Source organism: Oryzias latipes, chromosome 2 (assembly GCF_002234675.1).
Source record: "Oryzias latipes chromosome 2, ASM223467v1".
Lineage (NCBI taxonomy): Eukaryota > Metazoa > Chordata > Actinopteri > Beloniformes > Adrianichthyidae > Oryzias > Oryzias latipes.
Window position 1 is genome coordinate 7746526 of NC_019860.2, and position 22509 is coordinate 7769034.

Sequence of the window (22509 nt, forward strand, 5' to 3'; positions counted from 1 at the left end):
GGGCCAGCAGGGCCGCCGCAAGGCCCCCAGAGCCAGAGAGCAGGGAGGCACGGAGGGAAAGAGGGCGCCGCCCCAGCCCAACCAGGAGAGCAGCCCCCCCGCCGCGCCGGGAGAACCCAAAGCAGGGCCCCACCGGAGAAGGACGCCCACAGCCCCAGACGAGCACCCCACCACCACCCAGGAGTTCCGGGCATCCCCCCGCCCCAACCCCAGGTACGGGCCAGGACCCCCCAAGGGAGACCCACTCCGCACTCCAGGCAGCCATCCGCCCGGCCAACGGTTGGTCCAGGGAGGAGCGAGGCAGGGGCCCGCCGCCCCCGCCCAGGAGGGGGGAACCCCGGGGAAAAAAGAGGGCCCACAAGGGGTGTTGTAAATATGGCCCGACCAGGCTCGGCCACAGTTGGAAATTTGGCGGGGCCCAGCACTCAGGAGCAAGGACCAGAACCCACCCCCCAGGGACACGAACACCCCCGGCTCAGATGTAATGTGAACCCCCCCACCGCGCGGAGAGAGCACCGCCGGGCCCAGGAAGCCAGCACCCCGGGGACACAGCCGCCGTTGCAAAGGGGCCCGTACCCCCCACCAGGGAAGAGGCAGGGGACAGATGGTCCTAGGTCCCACCTTCCTTGCAAAATGTGTGTGCGTGTATGTGTGTTTGAGAGAGTGTGTGTGTGCATGTGTGTGTGTTTATGTTGGGATGTATATATTGAGGGGGGAGGGGTGTGTGTACTAAGGGGGGTGCGGTTAAAATTGGCGGGTAGGGCACTAAGGGGACGTCTCCTGATTACTCACAGTGACGTCCCCTCACCCTCCCCACCAAGGGGCCCTAAATGTCTAAGGTGCGGTTAAAATTGGCGGGTAGGGTGCTAGGAGGACATCCGCTGCTTGCTGGCAGTGATGTCCAAGCACCCCCCCTACCAAGGGCCCTACATGTCTAAGGTGCAAATAAAACCGAAAGAGGGGGGGCCCACTCCATACGGCAACCACAGGAGGGGGGTCACTGCCTAGTGAACCCCCCCCCCCAAGGCTCATCGCAGGCTAAGCCCCCCACCCCATCACCCTATTATGAGGTTATATGAGGAAGGGGGTAAGTTGGGGACAGATGATAGACTGTCCCCCGGTGGTCAAACAGCCGTCCCCCGCCCCCCCCCCCAGCAAGGGGGCCAGGCCCACCCAGCCCCGGGGCCCCACCCCCGGAGGCGCAGACACCCCAGGCCCAGCACCACCACCCCCACACAGAGAGAGGGGAGCCAGAAAGCGCCGGCCCCCCCCGGAGCAAGCCCAGGCCCCCACCCCCAAACGCCGGCCCTAGAAGAGCTCTGGTCAGGCCTCGACGGGACCGAGGCAGCCAACCGGCCGGGGAAACCGCCGATGGCCTCAGCGGAGACCCCGACCCGTCAACCCCCCCTGCCCCGTACCAATAGGGCCCCCCCCCCCCCCCAGAATGCCCCCCCACAGGACAGGGCCGACAAGACCCCCACCCCACCCCACCCCCAGACCCCGCAGCCGAAGCGGATGACACCCAGAGCGACCGGGGGCCCCAAGAGGGTTGTCCCGTCCCGCCCCAGAGCCAGGGAAGGGCCGATCCCAGCCCCAGGTGTAGACGGGAAGCCCATCCAGCGCCGCTGGGCCCCCCCCCCCGAGCAGCGCCCCCCGCCAACCCCCCCAGCACAGGCAAAGGGACCACCCCCCAAGCCAAGCCAGACCACCACCCCACCCCCCCCACCACGCACCCCCACACCCAAGCCCAGAGGACCACGCAGCGCCCCAGGCCGCCCCACCCAGGCGCCGGACCCGACCCCCCGACCAACGGAGCCCCCACCACCCCCAGCCAGGCACCGGAGGCCCCGACCCCCACCCCGGCCCACGGCAGAAGGGCAAGGAGCAGCGACGACCATGCCCCCCCCACCCCCTAAGTCACGGAGTTAGCTATGGGAGACCAGAGAGACCGAATTCTTTCAAAGTTACTTGAACTTTGGGCTGACATTTTTTCCAAGCTGATATGATCAAGCAGCAGATTTCTGTGTTGACTTATATTTATATTTTTTTTGCTTTTCCAATTTATTAAAATAGTTTTTTTAGCAATGCAAAGAGTTATGAAAATGATAGAGCCTAATCCTCCTTCTACATCGATGGCACTCATGTCACCAAGCACACAAAGTGACGGTGAAGCTGTGATTGAAACCTTAAGCCAGACTGATAGATCGGCACATACCTGCTGCCAGAGAGCCTGGACAGGCGTGCAGAACCATAGTGCATGCATGTAATTAACGGGTAGATTATTGTCACAGTGCTGACAAATGTCTGAGTTACTGAGACCCATCTTGAACATCCTCTGTCCAGTGTAGTAAATTCTGTGAAGAGTTTTGAAATGGATTAGCTGCAGATTTGGATTTTTTGTCATTTTAAAGGTGTTTAGACAAAGTTCTGACCAAAAACTTTCATCTGTGCTGATGCTCAAATCCGCATCCCATTTTGTTGTCGGAAGTGAAATATTGTTATCTAAATTACATAAAAGTTTGTATATTTTGGAGAGAGTTTTATTCATTGAGAAATTGATCAGAGTGGTAACTACATCTGGTAGCTTTAAATCGTTGTCTCTGTATTTAAACTTTTTAGTAATAATTGATTTAAGTTGCTGATATTCCAAGAAGTTATATATTCCATGTTTGTCTTGAAGTTCCTGGGGAGTTATGAATCTTCTATCAATAATTATGTGCTCTAGTTGTTTTATGCCCCCTGCTTGCCAAGCTGGGAAGTGGATAATTTTTTTGTTTATGAGGATGTCTGGGTTGTTCCAGATGGGTGTCATTTTGCACGGTTGAATTGATGATTTTGATATTTTGAGAAATTCCCACCAGGCTGTTAAAGTGGCATTTATATTAATACTTTTGAAACAATCCTGTTTTTTAACTATTTGACTAATAAATGGAAGATCTGACAGGTTGATCTTTCCACATAACGCCTGTTCCAAGTCTAACCATGAGTTGGTTTCTGGATTATTTTTTAACCATTTTAAGATGTATTGTAATCTATTTGCAAGAAAGTAATTGTGGAAGTTAGGTAATTCTAATCCTCCACAGCTTTTTGCAGATTTTAAAGTTTTTAGACTAATTCTTGCAGGTTTATTGTTCCATAGAAAGCTTGATATGGATGAGTCTAATGTTTTGAACCATTTTAATGGCGGTTGTGTGGGAATCATTGAGAAGAGATAATTAACTTTGGGTAAGATTTTCATTTTAACCGTGGCTACCTTGCCCATAAGGGACAAAGGCAGGTTGGTCCAGCGTGTTAGGTCGTCCTGTATGTTTTTCAGTAATGGGGTGTAGTTTAGCAGCACCAGTTCTGATATTTTGGGGGAAAAATAAATACCTAGATATTTTATATTGCCTGATTTAACTGGTATTGTGAGTCCTTGCTCCGCATTACTGTTCAGTGGTAATAAAACAGATTTATTCCAATTAATGGAATAGTCTGATATAGAAGAGAATTCATTAATGATTGTTGCCGTTTCATTTACAGAATGTATATTACTTAAAAACAGTAATATGTCATCTGCATAGAGACTAATTTTATGATGGCTGTGTTTGGTTTTAATTCCTTTAATACTCTCATTCTGTCTTATTGCTGCAGCTAGAGGCTCGATAAATATTGCAAAAAGCGAGGGGGAGAGTGGGCAACCCTGTCTAGTTCCTCTTCCAAGAAAAAACCTGTTGGAAGTCTGTTTATTAGTTCTAACTGATGCATTGGGGTTGTGATATAATATTTTGATCCAATTGATGAATGATTCTCCAAACCCAAACTTATGGAGGGCAGCAATGAGGAACTTCCAATTTACTCTATCAAAGGCTTTTTCAGCATCCAGTGATAGTATAGTCATTTCCTGGTTTTTGATGGTGGCAAAGTCTATTATGTTAACGAGTCTGCGGACATTGTCATCCGAGTGTCTGCCTTTGATGAATCCAGTTTGATCAAAGTCAATTATGTGAGGAGTGACTTTTTCTATTCTCTGTGCTAGTGCTTTGCAGATAATTTTTACATCTGCATTAATTAAAGAAATGGGGCGATAGCTTGAAGGACTCGTGGGGTCTTTGTCTGGTTTTAGAAGAAGGATAATGTTGGCAGAGTTCATGTTAGGTGGTAGAGATTGGCTTTCATTGATAAATTTTACCGTTTTATAAAACGTTGGTGCCAGTTGTTCCCAGAATTCCTTATAAAACTCTGCAGGAAAGCCGTCAGGCCCTGGTGCTTTACCATTAGGCATAAGTAACAGAGCTTCATGAAGCTCAGACAACGAGAGCGGAGAGTCTAAATTTGTGATTTGATCTTCGTTTAACTTGGGCAGGTTTATATTGTTGAGAAATGAGTTGATGCTTTGTTCTGATGGATTGATCTGTGGAGTGTATAAGTTTTGATAAAAGTCTTTAAATGCATTATTAATTTTTACCGGGTCATGGGTGACATTCCCTGTTTGGTCCATAATCGAAGTGATTGTTGATTTTTCTTTATTAATTTTAAGCTGATTAGCTAGAAATTTGCCAGATTTATTTGAGTTTTCATATCTTTCCAGTCGAAGCCTTTGTATCTGGAATTGTGTTTGTTTATTGATGATGTCATTTAACTGCAGTTTTAAATTTTTCAGGTCGCCCAGTATGTGTTCCTGTGCAGAAGCAGCATAAGCAGTCTCCAGAGTTTTTATTTTATTTCCTAATTCTAATAAATCTGCTTTCTCCTTGCGTTTTTTATGCGTTGAATAAGAGATGATTTTCCCTCTCATGACTGCTTTTGCTGCTTCCCAAAGAATACTTGGTGATATTTCAGAAGTATCGTTGAATTCTAAGAAGGTTGCCCACTCTTTTTTAAAGAATTCAATAAATTCCTGGTCTTTTAACAGAGACGTATTAAACCTCCAGGTTGAACCCGAGGGTCTGGGTACTTCCCTTGAAATAGTAACAGAAACTGGTGCATGGTCACTGATAATAATTGGATGAATGTTGGAACTTTTAATTTCTTTCAAAAGGGAGTTACTGACTAATAAATAATCTAAACGAGATTGTGAATGGTGAACTGGAGAAAAAAAGGTGAACCCCTTAGTGCTCCTCATCATCAGCTCTGATCCTCCTTCACCAACAGATCAGCTGCTCCTCCACTGATTGGCTCTTCTCTTGTGTTTCCTCTCAGGTTCAGGTGAATGCAGTCAGACAGCAGTGGGAGGCAGAGGAAGCTGCCATTAGCTGCTGCACTTCTGCTCTCCCTCCACCAGGTGGAGACATGGAGCTGCAGCAGCACAGTGTAATAGATTAGTGTTTTTCAACCAGTGCGCCGTGGGAAATTGCCCATTTTCACTGATCTAAAAACATTTCCCATCTCCAGGAAATCAGCTCTTTGTTCATCCAAACAGGTCCTGATAAAACACTGAGTAGTTAGGAATATGAAAGATCATAAAAAACTTTTTTCTTTGTGTTTATTTGATTCTATTAAAGACATTTTTATAAGAATGACGGTAACGCGATTTAGCTGCAGCTATAACTGTTTTCTGAAAAGTCCCGCAGCTTTTACTGTCTCCACGACTCTACCAATCATTCTTGAAGGCTTCATCACATGTCATCGGTCTGACCAATCAGAAGTGTTTAAAGTATTCACTTCCTTGTTCCAATTTAGCTCATAACTCACTCAGTTCCAACAAAAATACCAGCTAAAGCTCGTCTTTAGCGGTGTAGCTTTCCACAGAATCAGGTATCAGACTGGAACAAGTGAACAAAACCATGAAGCTCAGAGACGCGAGTCTTTCTGCCGTTTTGTCGCAGTTTTTACACTACATCTCCCATGATGCATTAGCTTAAAGGGACAGCGCCTCAGCGTACAATAAGTCAGATTGCCGGGGGGGGGGGGGGCTGTAGATCAAAACAGACTGAGTTTCTGCTTTTTTTTTTTTTTTTGGGATGCTGGTGTGCCGCGGGATTTTTCTCAAGGTCAAAGTGTGCCGTGGCTCAAAAAAGGTTGAAAAACCTGGTCTAGATGACCCAACTCCCAATGTTAAAGTGCCTAGGATAGCACAAGAGTTTCATCTGTCTTTCTTCTACGATTGCCCATTAATCTGTTGGCTGATTTTATCGGCTTTTATTGTGTTGATTTTAGTTATTTATTGTATTTTCTGTAATGTACAGTGTCATTGAGTGGCAAGAAAGGCACTTTAAATAAATTTCATTATTATTATTATTATTGTTACAATAGCAGCAACGCTGCACTGTTACCAATCAGGGACTCAGAGTTGATAGTGTTGTGTGGGTAGCGTCCGCTTCGAAACACGCCAACCGTTGTAAACACGATCGTGAAAGAGAAATGAAAAGTTGCGATTTGTGCACAGCCAGATTAATATGACACAAATATGAACATTTAATAGAAACAGAGCAGTGAAAACTAAAGGTCTGAAGCAAGATTTGCGGAAAATCCACCAGCTGGATGCTTCTACCCAGCCCCCCTAAATGGCTGTGACCACCTGCCAGGTGCCCCACGAAAGGCTCCTGACCTGGATGGCATCAGCCCCAGGACACTGAAGTGCTGCACTGGCCAGCTATCCACAGTTTTCAGTGCCTCTTTAACCTGAACCTCAGTCTGATGAAAGTGCCAGCCACCTGGAAAACCGCATGTCTGGCTCCTGTTCCCAAGAAGACTGCACCCTCTGAACCTAGTGATTACCGTCCTGTTGCCCTCACGTCCTATGCGGCTAAGGTGCTGGAAAGGATTTTGTTGTTCCACCTGAGACCTCTGGTGAAACCATCTCTCGACCCACTTCAGTTTACCTACCAGCCATGCCTAGGGGTGGAGGATACTGTTATTTACCTGCTGCAACGTGCTCATCCTCACCCGGATAGAAGGGGGGACACTGTGAGGGTCACATTTTTTGATTTCTCCAATGCGTTCAACTCCGTCCAGCCCTAGTTACTGGGTGAGAGGCTGCGGCTGATGGGTGTGGACGGTGCCTTGGTCTCCTGGATTACTGACTACTTGTCAGACAGGCCGCAGTTTGTCCCGTTGGGCAGTATCCAGTCTGATCTGGTGACGAGCAGTGTGGGGGCCCCACAGGGCACTGTGCTCTCTCCTTTCCTGTTCACTTTGTACACCAGTGACTTCCAGTATAACTCAGAGTCATGAAAATCGTCAGAAATCTTCTGATGACTCTGTGGTTGTTTGCTGTATTACTGGTGGGCGGGAGGAGGAGTACAAGGAACTTGTGGATAAATTCGTGAGGTGGGCTGGAGAAAATTACTTGCTGCTAAATGAGGAAAAGACCAGAGAGATGGTGATGAACTGCAGGAAGAAAAGACCAGCTTCCTATCCTCTCAAGATCTTGGGCAGGGATGTGGCAAAGGTACAGGAAGACAAGTACCTGGGAGTAACCATCGCCAACAGGCTGAGCTAAAAGACCAACAGCACTGCTGTGTACAAGAAGGCCAGCAGCAGACTCTACCTCCTGAGGAAACTATGGTCCTTCAATGTGTGCAGCAAGATGCGCAAGATTTTCTAGCACTCTGTTCTTCTCGGTGGTCTGCTGGGGGGGGGGGGGGGGGGGGGGGGGGGGCAGCATAGCTGCCACGGACACTAATAGACTTAACAAACTGATCATAAGAGCTGGCTCTGTAATCCGGTGCAAAATGGACACGTTTGAAGCTGTGATGGAGAGGAGGACTTTAAATAAGCTCTTATCCATCATTGATAATCCAGAGCATCCTCTCCATCCTGTTCTTGACGGTCAGTGGAGCACCTTCCACAAGAGGCTAAGGCAGCGTCGCTGTCAGACCAACCGCTACAGGAGATCATTCCTTCCTCACTTCATTGGACTCTATAACTCGTCATCCATTTTCAATAGATAAACTCATTTGAGGTCTGCCTGTTTTTAGCTGATAGATGAACGGATTGTATCTGATTGTCACCCTTTGTTTGTATTTGTATTCAACCGCCCAGCTTTCACCCGATTTTGTTGGCGGCTTCCACGCCTGATTGACTGCTGCAGTGTGCAGACCGAGGCAAGGCTCAACGTGGATGGGGTTTAATGTGTTGCGCTCCGAATGATGTCTAATATGTTCATCTAAATGTAAATGTTAAATCTAAATATGAACAATAAATGTTTGATCTAAACATTAAAGTCCAGTTTCTGACTCCCAGTCTTTGGATTACAGTGGAAACGGATCCACACAAAGGAACATCCTCAGAAGGAGCCTAGTAAACCATTGGAGAGAACAGAAGACTGAGATATTCTGACACTGTGGACCACTGATCTCTGAGAGAAGTGTTGCGGTGGGGCAGCGTCCTGACGGTGAACTAATTCTCTTTGTATTTTGTATTTAATCCTTTATCAAATATTGTTAAGCTTATAATCTATTTACTCTTAACTTTGTTGATCTTAATCTTTTCCTAAACAAACAACCAATACACAATGTTATTAATTTCAATATGTGGAAAATATGCTAATACTTCATTCCCATTGAATTGGCCCAAAGCTCAATGGCTCTGAAGAGTTATCAGAACCCTTTTTTTTCATTCATTTTTTTTTTTAATTTTTCATCCTTTATTGTGAAAAATTGATTTCTAGTCTGCACTCAGACTTGTGTCTGTGTGTGTGCACATGCATGCTCACGTGCTCTGCTGTGTCGGATTTAAACTTTGACCTTGATCAGCTTTCAGGCAGGTTTGATCAGGATGACTATTTTGTCATTAGTTTGAGTTCTTGTTTGTTTTCTGACTCAATCAGAAATCAGTCAAGTATTTCAACTGCCGAACCTTTTGTTTCCATGAAAACAAATTTGTTCTAAAGAAAATCTAAGCAACCATTTTCTTCCACTGCAGACTCTTCAAAGAATCAAAGATGTTCAATTTCTGGAAAATCCAGAAAATCTTTGAATCCAAACCTTTCAGCTTCAGTGAAGAACTACAAATGTAGAAATGAACCAACCAGCAGCTTCAATGTTCTGACCTCAGAGTCTGCAGTCTGCAGTTTGGACTCTCCAGTCCAGAACACAGAACCTTCACGGATGAATCCTCCAGGACGTTGTTGCTCAGGTTCAGTTCTGTCAGGTGGGACGGGTTGGACTTCAGAGCTGAGGCCACAACTTCATAGTGAGTCTCTGAGAGTCCACATCCTGGAAGTCTGCAAGAGAAACAAAGACAAAAACATGTCTATCTCTTAACAGATCTTATGATGAATTCAGGATGTGATGAAGTTCCAGTTGGACATTTCTCTCTTCATCAGAGCTTCATCTTCATCATGAAACAGTCCTCCTCATCAGTTTCTCTCAGACCTTCATCCTTTCAGAGTGGATAGAAAGAACCTCATTCAGGTTCCTCTCTGTCATTTCTGCCTCACAGCTTCTTTCACTCATTCATCTTGCTTTCTGACTCTCGTCGAGTACAGACATGTTTTCCTCTTGCTCCTCCTATGTCATCCCTTTCCAAGGCTTCTTATCCTGTCTGCCCCAGAGCTGCATTTTTTTATCCTTCTGAAACCACTGCTTTTCTACAAACTGAATTTGGATCTGATCAGCTTGTCCCTAAATTCGATCAACAATGTTTTTTCCACACTTAGGAACGGGAAAGCGGACCCTTCCTGCCCAGACTGAACCCATGCTGCTGGATACACCTTTGATCCATGGGGCAAGTGGAGCCTGGTGTGCCTGGCCCAGCTGTCTGTGGAAGACGTCGAGGACGTGTACCTATTTGGACTTTTGATAATTGGATTTCTCCTAATTGGCATCGGAGGTTATTCGGGGAGGAGAGACTCAGATGGAGAAGCTTTCAGAATTGGTTCAAAAGCTGTGTGCTTTTCTTGCCCACTTATGCAGATTGCTTGAGACTCTAAAGATGGATGTCACCATGGAGTGATTTTCTGCCAGGATTGAAGGAAGACCAGAATAACATCACACAGTGCCACTTTAATTGACAACATATTTTCAAATATTTTTGATAGTAAAGTGGTTAGTGGTGTATTACTAAATGACATTAGTGATCATCTTCATGATATATGATGTAAGACATAAGATACGTAATCAATCAAAATGATTTTGCATATTGTAGGATTAAATCAGAACAGTCACTCAACAGGCCATCGGCGGTTTCCCCGGCCGGTCGGCTGCCTCGGTCCCGTCGAGGCCTGACCAGAGCTCTTCTAGGGCCGGCGTTTGGGGGTGGGGGCCTGGGCTTGCTCCGGGGGGGGGGGGGGGGGGGGGGGGGGCAACGCTTTCTGGCTCCTCTCTCTCTGTGTGGGGGGGGTGGTGCTGGGCCTGGGGTGTCGGCGCCTCCGGGGGTGGGGCCCCTGGGCTGGGTGGGCCTGGCCCCCTTGCTGGGGGGGGGGGGGGGGGGGGACAGCTGTTTGACCACCGGGGGACAGTCTACCAGCTGTCCCCAACTTACCCCCTTCCTCATATAACCTGAGGTGAGGGGGTGGGGGGCTTAGCCTGCGATGAGCCTTGGGGGGGGTGGTTTACTAGGCAGTGGCCCCCCTCCTATGGTTGCCGTATGGAGTGGGCCCCCCCTCTTTCGGTTTTATTTGCACCTTAGACATGTAGGGCCCTTGGTAGGGGGGGTGCTTGGACATCACTGCCAGCAAGCAGCGGATGTCCTCCTAGCACCCTACCCGCCAATTTTAACCACACCTTAGACATTTAGGGTCCCTTGGTGGGGAGGGTGAGGGGACGTCACTGTGAGTAATCAGGAGATGTCCCCTCAGTGCCCTACCCGCCAATTTTAACTGCACCCCCCTTAGCACACACACCCCTCCCCCCTCAATATATACATTCCAACATAAACACACACACATGCACACACACACCCTCTCAAACACACATACACGCACACACATTTTGCAAGGAAGGTGGGACCTAGGACCATCTGTCCCCTGCCTCTTCCCTGGTGGGGGGTACGGGCCCCTTTGCGATGGCGGCCGTGTCCCCGGGGTGCCGGCTACCTGGGCCCGGCGGTGCTCTCTCCGCGCGGCGGGGGGGTTCACATTACATCTGAGCCGGGAGTGTTCGTGTCCCTGGGGGGTGGGTTCTGGTTCTTGCTCCTGAGCGCTGGGCCCCGCCAAATTTCCAACTGTGGCCGAGCCTGGTCGGGCCATATTTACAACACCCCATGTGGGCCCTCTTTTTTCCCCGGGGTTCCCCCCTCTTGGGCGGGGGCGGCGGGCCCCTGCCTCGCTCCTCCCTGGACCAACCGTGGGCCGGGCGGATGGCTGCCTGGAGTGCGGAGCGGGTCTCCCTTGGGGGGTCCTGGCTCGTACCTGGGGTTGGGGCGGGGGGATGCCCGGAACTCCTGGGTGGTGGTGGGGTGCTCGTCTGGGGCTGTGGGCGTCCTTCTCCTTCTCCTTCTCTCTCTGCGTTGGGTTCTCCCGGCGCGGCGGGGGGTCTGCTCTCCTGGTTGGGCTCCCTCCGTGCCTCCCTGCTCTCTGGCTCTGGGGGCCTTGCGGCGGTCCTGCTGGCCCTGGCCTGGGTGGCGGGCTTGGTCGCCCGGGAGGCGGTTGTTCCCTGCCGGTTCCCGTGTGGCGTTGGGGGGATTCCGGCTGCCGCTGCTGCTGCGGTGGGGGTCTTGGGGTGGGGATGGCTGGGCACTCTCCCTCCTTCTTTCCACGTTCCACCATCCATTTTAGAAGAACATAAACACTCACCTGAGCACAGGTGTTAGCTCACCTTTGCACTAACAGTTTGCATGACTGAATGACTGAAATATTTCACACTAGTTGGTTTTAAGGCATAAGTATGCGTGTGAACACTATCTGTTTTGTATACATATCGACAGGTGGACATTTTTTGCAGCTAGCAGGTGTGTTTATAACATTTGAGTGTGTGTGTGGACAGGCTCCGCCCTTATTGTACTACATTTGAACCTTACCATAATGATTAACAACCAGTAAACTTGTTGCTTTATGCTGCTTCATGGTCTTATCCCCCTTCCCCTCCTATTATCACCCCCTACCCCCCCTCTCTCTAACGTCCCTCTCTCTTCTTCCCCTCTTTCCTTTTCCGTCCGGTCCAACACCAAAGATTTTCGGACATGATTGAAATTAATAAAGTTTGGCCTCAATTACAAAAGGGGTTTATCCAGACATACTTTTGGTTTGTCTGAAGATTAATAACCCCTCTTGTTAAAGTAAAATCTGTCCAACACAAGAGGCCATCAGCTCTCATCTGTCTGCCCAGCTGTTGGACAGGACAAGTTAAAAAAAAAAAAAAAAAAAAAAAGAACAGTCACTTAAAAATTTAAATCCTTTTAAAATCCTATCCTTTTAAAACTGGGACTCCGTTTACAAGGAGTCAGATGTAAACACAGCTTACAACTCCTTTATAGAAATTTTCATAGCCAGAAAGATGCATCTGTGTGTGATTTGATTGAGACAAATTCAAATACAATGTTTCTCATGCCTACTAATGAGAAGGAGGTATTGGACACTATTAGGACATGTAGTAATAAAAAATCACAGGATGCGGCTGGCGTTGATATGAAAACAATTCAGAATGTTGCTGAAGCTATTATCAAACCACTTGCACATATCTTTAATCTGTCATTTAAATGTGGGCAGTTTCCCACTAAAATGAAAACGGCCAAAGTAATTCCTTTATTTAAAACAGGGGATAAGCAAAGTTTTACAAATTACCGTCCAATGTCTTTATTGCCTCAGCTTTCAAAAATTCTAGAGAAATTATTTACTCTCAGATTACTTAACTTTATCGAGAAAAACAATCTGCTGTTCAACAGTCAAAATGGCTTCCGACAAGGAAGATCTACGTCACTTGCCTTAATAGAACTTGTGGAAAAGATTACCAACTGTATTGAAAAAAATAAATTCAGCAATGGAATTTTAATTGATTTACAGAAAGCCTTCGATACGATTGACCATCATATTTTACTGAAGAAATTGGTGAAGTATGGAATCAGAGGAGTAACACAAAACTGTTTAAAGAGCTAACTGGAAGATAGACAGCAGTTTGTACAGATTGATAATACTAAATCTAGAAATAGGAATTTCATATGTGGAGTACCTCAAGGTTCAATTCTTGGACCAACTCTGTTTTTACTTTATATTTACGATATGTGCAAATTGTCAAACATTATGAAATTCATACTTTTTGCAGACGATACCAGCATTTTATGTTCAGGGCAGAATCTAGAGAAACTTCTTAGTGACGTAACTCAGGAATTTTACAAGTTAAAACATTGGTTTAGTAAGAACAAATTATCTTTGAATCTAAAAAAAGACTAAATTTATGCTATTTAGGAGGAAAAGTAAGGGGGTGCCAGTGGAAATTATTATTAATGATACACCAATTGAGAGAGTGCAAAAACATGTGTTTTTGGGTGTAGTTATTGATGATAAGCTTTGTTGGAAATCCCATATACATCATTTACGTTCTAAAGTGGCTAAATGTGTTGGTTTGATGAAAAGGTTTAGCTATGATGCTTAATCAATCCGTTTTTGTTTATTTTGTATCATTCCTTTCTAATGGCATATTTGAATTATTGTATTGAAGTGTGGGGAAATAGCTACAAAACTAATTTGCATCCTTTAGTTATACTCCAAAAGCGAGCCATCAGATTAGTTCACAAAGTTAAATATTATGAGCACACCAATCCTCTTTTTCTTAATACATTTACATTTACTACATTAAATTGCAGGCCTTGGTAGATTTTAAAACGGCCCAAATCATGTATAAAGCATCAATAAATTATATATAATGAATATGTACCAAGATGCAATGCAACAATGATTAGTATGTGTATTCTCGGACTATGGAAGGATCATTACCAAAGTGGTTGTTTTGTTTTATTTAGTTTTCATTTCTTTTTCAACTTAGGCATCTTGTTTCCTTTATAGGGGGTTTGGTGTTTGGTCGGAGTTTTTGGGTGTGTCTGTCTGTCGTCATCAGGTGTTTTTTGTATGTTAGCGTTATTATGTCAAATGTTTAATTTCGTTGTTTTGTTGATATGAGTGTTGTTGAGTGGGGGTTTGATTTTTATAAACTTTCGCTTCTTCCATTCCCCTATCAAATCTTATTTTCAAAGTCTTGTATTGACTTATATTTTCTTTTTTCAGGTAAATGTTGATTTGATTTGAAACAAACTTGTTACTAGTTACTAAGACTGGGCTAAATTCACCCACTTTATTTGAGTCAAACCTGCCTCAACACAGCAGTGCCAGCCAAGGACTCTGCCAGCAGGACTAAACAACCTGCTGCCGCCCAAAAGAATTTAATCTAATCGGACTCCCATAGCGAGCTGTGGACAACCGTCCTTGGCTCCACCAAACAAACCACTTTCAGAGTGGACAACAGCAGCTGTTCACAGGGCTGATAACTGCAACTCATCCCCCACTTGACCTCGGCTCTACTAATACCCCCCTCCCTCCTTTGTGCGCCGTCTGGAAGAATGTGCCCGGCTAATGGAGCTGCACTCCAAGGAAAGATCTCATGGGGGCCCCCAAACCCCATCCTCCCCAGCCTCATGTATTGTGTTTTGTCTGCATACATGGCAATTGTGGTAAATGGTGTAGTTTTATCTTGTATCTACACATTGTACACATTGTTTAGATACAACTTTTTTTGTCACCAAAGACGCCCCCTCCCACTTTTTTGGACCATCTGTACGCTAACCAAGGTTGCGCCTACGTCATGGCGTCACAGCCGGCATCAAGGCAGCAAAACAACCTTGGTCAACTCCCAAATGTGTGTGTTTTCCTGTTGTTGTATGTCTGCTCCTGTTCAAATTATACTAGAATCTAATTTCCCTCTGTATTATAAAGTATCATTCATTCATTCATTCATTCATTCATTCATTCATTCATTCATTCATTCCATTGAGAACATGCGGCTCAACTTTCAGGCTTTTGTCATGTGTTCAGAGGGAGAGCTCTGTTTGTTTAAGCGCTGTGTTCATAGATTGTCTGGAAAAAGGAAACCGCAGAGAAAGAGGCCAGGGGGCGGAGCTTCAACAGGAAACAGAGAAGTGTCTTACTACAATAAAAGCAGGTGGATTCTTCAGAGTCTCATTCAAAGTCAGGAATCTTCTCCAAAGGATCCTCAGGAGACCATGATGACATCACTCTGACCTTTGACCCATTATGCTCCTCACAGTTCACACACACAATATGAGGCTGTTGATGTTCCATGGACATAAGAAGCTGCATCCAGACTGCTGAAGGCTAGCTAGCTTTGATCAGGAACATCATGGTTCTAATGGTTCCAGAGCCATACTATAACAAAACAGCAGGAATCGTTTAATATGCACCTGGTGAATCCATGCAGGTGAATCAAATCCTGTCTGGACTTTCTTCACTGGATTCCAGAACCTCGGTATGGAGGAACAAAAACCTGTGCAGGTTTACAAGTTAGCTATGATGCTAGGCTTCATTCTGCAGTCAGAACTCCTATTTCGGTCCGATCAATAAGGACTTTCACAATCAAACTTATTAGCAGCACAACCTTCATTTCCAGGTTCTAAAAGCCTGGATTGATCCAGAAGATTTTCTGGTGAACTTGTACTCACACTCTGGGATTTTTCTAAAAGCATCAGAGAAATAGGAATCCAGAAAATAGAAGAAAGACGTCTGAAACATGAATCCTTTCAATGGAACTGGATAAACAAATCAATACAAGCTCATGAAACTGCACTGCTGTGTGTTAGACTCAGATCTTCATCAGAGACTGTATGTATGCAGATGATGGTTGACTGAACTAAAGGGACCAAAAGGATCAGAAGAAAGAATCTGTTTCTGCTTCAGTTTCTTCTGTTAGTTATCAAACTGTTTAATTCACAGATCAATGAATTATGTAGAAAGAAGATGATGAACAGAAGAAAGAGCATTTTAGAAATGTGCTTCTAGAATGACTGACATTGTGGAAATGAAGACATCCTTTCATTCTGGACCGTCTGCTTTGTGTTCAAACCTTTCAGACAGTTCTGAAGATTTCATTTGGACAAAATGTAATCTATTTGTAATCTGATTAAAACAGAAGTCTAAGGGAAAACTGAATAGATTCTGTGATCACTAAAGTCTATAGCTGCAGCTCTGAGTAGAGCCATCAGTAAAAATGTTTAGAAGATGTTAGCTTTCTTACAGAATCAGGAAGATCAGGAGAGTTTGACATGATTCCAGAAATCAAATCTAAATGTTGTTTTGTGTTGATTCTGGTGTTAAATTGAAATGTGTGACCACAAATGCTAGAAGATAAATGTTGAAGATCTGAACACTGATCTGATTTATCATCACAATCACTTCTGGACTCACCTGAACTTTCTGCAGTTTCTCACAGTTGGGATCAGTCTCCGTTTACCCTCAGCTGATGTCTTGTACTGGTTGAGGTCCAGCTCATCCAGAACCTCCTCTGACATCTGCAGAGTGTAGGCCAGAGCTGAGCAGTGGATCTCTGAGAGTTTCTTCTCTGATTTATTCTCTGACTTCAGGAACTCTTGGATCTCTTGATGAACTGAGAGGTCCTTCATCTCCATCAGGCAGTGATAGATGTTGATGCTTCTGTCAGGAGAGACTCCTTTACTGTTGATCTCCTTCAGATTGTTGATGGCTCTCTGGATGGTTCCTGGATTCTTCTTTCTCTGACCCAGAAGGCCTCCTAAGAGTCTCTGGTTGGACTTCACAGAGAGACCATGAAGGAAGCGAACCAGCAGGTCCAGGTGTCCAGTTTTACTCTGCAGGGATTTCTTCAAGAGTCTTTTCAGAAATCTATCCAGGGATGAGTTTTTCATGTTGTTTTCCAGGAAGTCCTCAATGACCTTTACCTTCCTGTTGGAGTAACAGTGGAACATGTAGACTGCAGCCAGAAACTCCTGAACGCTCAGATGAACAAAGCTGTAGACCGGTTTCTGGAAGATCTCACACTCTCTTCTGAAGATCTCAGTACAAACTCCAGAGTACACTGAGGCCTCTGTGACATCCAGACCACACTGCTGCAGGTCTTCTTGGTAGAACATGATGTTTCCTTTCTCCAGATGTTCAAATGCCAGCCTCCCCAGCTTCAGAAGAACTTCCCTGTCAGTCTCTGTCAGCTCTTGTGGACTTGTCTGATGTTTCTGCTGGTACTTGTTCTTCTTCCTCTTTGTCTGGACCATCAGGAAGTGGGAGTACATGTCAGTCAGGGTGGTGGGCAGCTCTCCTCTCTGCTCTGTGGGCAGCAGGTTCTCCAGAACCACAGCAGTGATCCAGCAGAAGACTGGAACTTCACACATGATGTAGAGGGACATGGAGCCCTTGATGTGGGAGATGATTCTGCTGGACAGCTCTTCATCTGGGAACCTCTTCCTGAAGTACTCCTCCTTCTGAGCATCATTGAAGCCTCGTACTTCTGTCAGTCTGTCCACACATGAAGGAGGGATCTGATTGGCTGCTGCAGGTCTGGAAGTGATCCAGACCAGAGCTGAGGGCAGCAGACGTCCCTGGATGAGGTTAGTGAGCAGCACGTTGACTGAGGACTTGTGTGTGACATCAGACACCAGCGGACTGTTGTTGAAGTCCAGAGAAAGTCTGCTTTCATCCAGACCATCAAAGATGAACAGAAGTTTGCAGACAGACAGCTGTTCTGCTGGGATCTTCTGGAGTGTTGGATGGAACAGCTGGATCAGAGTGAGAAGACTGTGCTGCTCATCTCTGATCAAGTTCATCTCCCTGAAGGACAGAGGAACCACAGCACTGATGTCTTGGTTCTCCAAGCCCTCGGCCCAGTCCAGAGTGAACTTCTGCACTGAGAAGCTTTTTCCAGCTCCAGCAACTCCGCTGGTCAGAACCACTCTGATGGATCTGTGTTGGTCAGGGAAGACTTTGAAGATGTCTGGGTTCTTGATTGCAGTGTCATGGAGCTGGATGGTCTTGGTGGTGGTCTCCAGCTGCATCACCTCATGTTGGGTGTGACCCTCTGGTCTCAGTTCCTCTGTGATGTAGAGCTCAGTGTAGACCCTGTTGAGGAGCGTTTCTCTTCCTGCTTCTTCAGTTCCTTCAGCCACATGTTCACTTCTGCTCCTCAGACTGATCTGATGTTCTCCAAAACTCTCCTGCAGACAAACATCTGCTGAAAGAGCAGAGAAGAAAGCTCCTTCATGAGTTTTGAACATGTTTCCAGAAGAATCCATCAGCAGATGATCAGGCTCTGACTCACCAGCTCTGGGTCTTTCTGCAGACTGGGGTCCGCTCCTCTTCTTCTCTCTGTGGACACTAAGGAGAAACAGATTTTAAAAGTTCTCATTTGGATCCAAACAGAAATTATGTCAGATTTGCTTTAATAATAATAAACTTTATTTGTATAGCACCTTTCAAGACAAAACACACACAGTGCTTCAAAGTAAAACACTGTAAAACACAGAGTATAAAAATAATTATAAAAAATATATTTTAAAAAGATAGGTTTTTAGCTGTTTTTTAAAAGAAAACACTAAGTCTGCAGATCAGACATGTAGATTAGAAATACACGAGGTCAGGCCCACAGTACGTGTGCCTCAAGGCAGAGGGCACTTGTGATCCCAGAGAATGCGACACCACGGCTAAAGAATGATAAAATTTGTGGTAGCAAGTAGTCATGGGTAGATGAGGTCTCGTGAAGCGTTTCAGCACATTGCCCAAAGTGTAATGATAATGTCTCCAGATGCTTTTAAGTTTGACAGTTCTGCTGAACAAATGCAACAATTAACCTCCAAAACATAAAATGATTAATGTAAAGAAAGAGTCAGTTTGAAATGGAATTATATTCTGCTAGATCAAGTGGAAACCAAGAGGAACCTGGGGTCAAAAAGAAAAAACTCTCGAGAAACCTCATGAAAAGGTCAAACACAGGTGGGCGGGGTAAACAGGGGTGCACGGGCGCGAGATTTATTCAACAGCTGGAGGCTGGGCACGCATCCAAGGCAACAATCTTGCATAGCCAATATTTCTAACAGTGATAGTCAAAGGACAACACCACACACTGACCTGCCAAGACATACAATCGCAAACACGCAATTAAAGCCATAGTATTTCCAATAACACACTCCTCTCCTTACAGTACTTGTGTTTATTTCAAGGAAATGTGTCCTCCCTCAATACACACATCAAATGCAGCTAAGCCAGACGTAACACAGGACAAACAAACCACATGTTGTGTCACAAAGTTTCTCAAGCACGAAGACAGTGGGAGGGAATGCACATGAAAACTGGAGCTTGCGGTGTACCTGAACATGAACCTGCGTGGCTTGTCCTCATGGATCTTAAATATGTCACAGAGCTTGTTGTTGCCCCTGTTCACAGTGATGACTCACTAGCATTTTTGGAAAGTAAAATAATTGAGCACAGGCACAGACTTAAAGAACTTTTCCCTGATTTGAGTTACCGAAGCATCATTACTTGGAGCACTATTGAATAAAGGAATATCTTATCTTATCTTATCTTATCTTATCTTATCTTATCTTATCTTATCTTATCTTATCTTATCTTATCTTATCTTATCTTATCTTATCTTATCTTATCTTATCTTATCTTATCTTACTATCTGCAGATGATCAAGCTGTTTGGTCCAGTTGTTGGGCAATGGACAATGCGCTTTAAAGCCAAGCATAACTTTTTCGAACAGGTTATCAGACACACAAGTTGTTTCAAGAATGTCCCCGTTTCTTTATCCTTAAACATCAGATGATGATTGCTTACCATCTGCGTGCACTACATCTATCTAAGCCAGACATTGAGGTTTCAGATGTATCCACTCTGCCAGTGGACTTGCTCAATGAAGACACAGCACAAGTCATCCAGCAAAAGTTCCCTGGCACACATGAAGTCCAATTTGCACAGTGTGTGACACTCAAGGGCATTACTTACAGAAAAGAAATGTTACTGGCTCACAGAGTAGCAGGTGGATTGCCAGACGTTTTTGAAATTGACCAAATATGCATTGTACATGATTGTGTGTTCTATGTTGTCAAAGAGCTGTGTGGTTGGTATAGAGAGCATTATAGAGTCTTTGAACTCAGCCCAGCACCTAAAAGAACATGTTAAAAACACCCAAAACACAATTTTCATTGGAGTGGGTCTTTCTAGAGGTGAATAATAAAGATATTTTCTTTTCCAGTGTAATGATGTAGATGCCAGACGAGAGTACATTATTAAAGGAGTCTCCATTTACATGGATGAAGATCCAGAAAACTTGGTCCAGGAATATGAGGTATGTATATCTTTTTTTTAACTAATAAATTTCTTATGTGCTGGACTTCACAAAATGTTATTTTGCAGTCCTTCATTTTCTTTCCAACTGCTTAAGGCCGTGTCGCACTGCCACTACCTACAATCTTTGTTTTTTCCACATTGTGAATGACCAGTTTCCATCTGTAGACAATGCGCAAGCGGCAGTGCGACGTGGCTTCAAAGGAAGTGTATGTCTTCCTGTATTTATTAACAATCCACCACTGTAATATATTGTGTATTTGTCAATGTACAGTTAATATTTCTTTTTGACTAAGATCTTGCCCATCTATTTGTTTTGGTACAGGGCATGGATGAAGACTCTATTAATGATGCCATTGCGGACACCTGCGCGGGTGTTTATGTCCTGAAGGAACAAGCTTCGAGTGCCGAGGGTAAAGACATTGGAGTTGTCTTGGAGGGTAAAGACATTGGAGTTGTCTTGGAGGGCATCATGGTGCTACAGAATCTGGAAAATGTGGCAATGGCTGTCGCCATGCTGTTTGGATTGATGTATGCCCTCAACCTCAGCTATCCGCAAAACCTCCGTTACATGTTTGAGGTACTTCAAAAGATAATAATGGAACTGAACGAAGGAGAACTTTCCAACAAGGTTCGTGCTCTGAAAAACAGACTCTTTCAGAGACAAGATCAGAGGCCACGGACAGTGAGCAGTGTCTTCAGACATTCACCACAGAGGGTGTTGTGTCCTCACCTACCAGTAGTACTTGTTTTCCATCGTTAAGCATTTACCATTGTTAAATGCATTTTGTGCAATGTTTGATTCTATGATTGAATAGCTTTAGATTTTAATAACAAAAAAAACTTTTCTTTACATTCTTATTTGTTTACAATTCTTTAGAAGGATTTTTTTCCACTCAGGTATATTTGCATTAGTACTTAACAGTTTTTACTTTTAAGAAACATACCTGACAATGCACTTTGTTTTTTGTCTTGAAACATGGTTCAACCGTCTTAATTTTGAAGTTTATTGCAACTGTGAATGTTATGAATACAAAATTGCTTTGTGATAGCAGTCTTTTAGTGTGAAACGGACAAAAGGTCCAGAAAACGTAGCATTTTCTTTAGAATTGCACTACCAAACGTGATATGCCCTTATTTGCCAGCACTACTTAAGTTCCATTTTTTTTTAAATTTAATTGCACGGTGTGCAATATTTTTGTGTTTTCTTAGGTAAGTTTGAAGATTTTGATTGAATGCCTTTTGAGTCTTCAACATATTGTGACTTTGATATTTTAGAATGCACAGTATGCACATAAAAAATTGATTTATGTACAATCTTATTTGTTTAAAATTTTTATGATGATTTTTTTTTGCTCTGGTATATTTGCACTGGCAATAACAGTTGTTTACTTTTGAGATACCTGACAATGCACTCTCCTTTTTGTTTTTGATACATGGTTCAGCTGTCTTAATTTTTGGCAACTCAATGTTCTGAATACAGAATAGGTATGTGATACCATCTCTTTGTGTGACTGCAAGTCATTTGAAATTTCATATCAAGTACACTGTAACATGTAACTATTTAAAAAGAACTATTTTGATGGGAAGTTTCAATAAATTGCTTTAAAGTAAGTATAGGACATAATGAAAACACTAGTTTTGTAGCTTTAAATAAGAAACATAATTACTTTTAAAATATCAAGTTGAAGTTATAGTTAAGAATTAAGTTTGCTGCACATGGTAAAATCATTTCAAAATTTCACAATAAACTAGGTTTACATTTTCAACATTTAACACATTAAATGAACATGATTCTTTTAAACTAACACGATTCCTTTGAAATAACTAACATGATTAAAATGATTTGGACTTTTAAAACTGAAGAAATAGAAGGAAAGCTTCTACAAACAGGTTTTCCATGTGTTTGTTCAGAAGGAACGGCGCACCGACTTCATTTATGAGTAAAGTAGGTCTATAATAACAATGTTGGTGCTTTTTTTCTGTGCTACAGTTTGTAAACGAAAGAAAAATGTGGAAGATAAAGTTTAAACAACAAACTTTAACTGATGCTAATCAACTGGTGACTAAGCTGATCTGTAAGGGTCATTTGTTTGTGTATCTGACTGATGACATCAGCGCCTCACCAGCTGTGAACCTCAACACAAGTTGCTGAGTCAAAGCTGATTGGCTGTGGTGATCACAGGAGGAATGTGCTGAAAGGTGAACAATGACAAGAACAAAGTGGTGATGGTTGATGACATTTTTGGTTCCGAACTCTTTTTATTGAACAAATGCAGATGTTTTACACTTCCCGTTGCACTGACTGGACGTTTTTCTGCTGCCCTCTG

The 22509-nt window shown here is 44.3% G+C and overlaps 2 protein-coding genes across 8 annotated transcripts in view; both read right to left on the reverse strand.

The window, feature by feature from the left end:
* Nucleotides 1–22509, reverse strand: part of LOC110014374 (gastrula zinc finger protein XlCGF57.1) — a 526943-nt gene that overhangs the window by 249977 nt on the left and 254457 nt on the right. The window lies entirely within an intron of this gene.
* Nucleotides 1–22509, reverse strand: part of LOC110014287 (NACHT, LRR and PYD domains-containing protein 12) — a 69567-nt gene that overhangs the window by 40534 nt on the left and 6524 nt on the right. Inside the window, exons 4-6 of one of the 7 annotated variants that reach the window (XM_023962039.1) lie at nt 18153–18208; nt 16274–18065; nt 8975–9148 (exon numbers count right to left, since the gene is read on the reverse strand). The exons of the other annotated variants lie outside the window; for them this stretch is intronic. Of the exons in view, the coding sequence (XP_023817807.1) occupies nt 8975–9148; nt 16274–18065; nt 18153–18208 (2022 nt within the window). The remainder of the gene's footprint in view (nt 1–8974; nt 9149–16273; nt 18066–18152; nt 18209–22509) is intronic. 7 annotated transcript variants of the gene reach the window in all.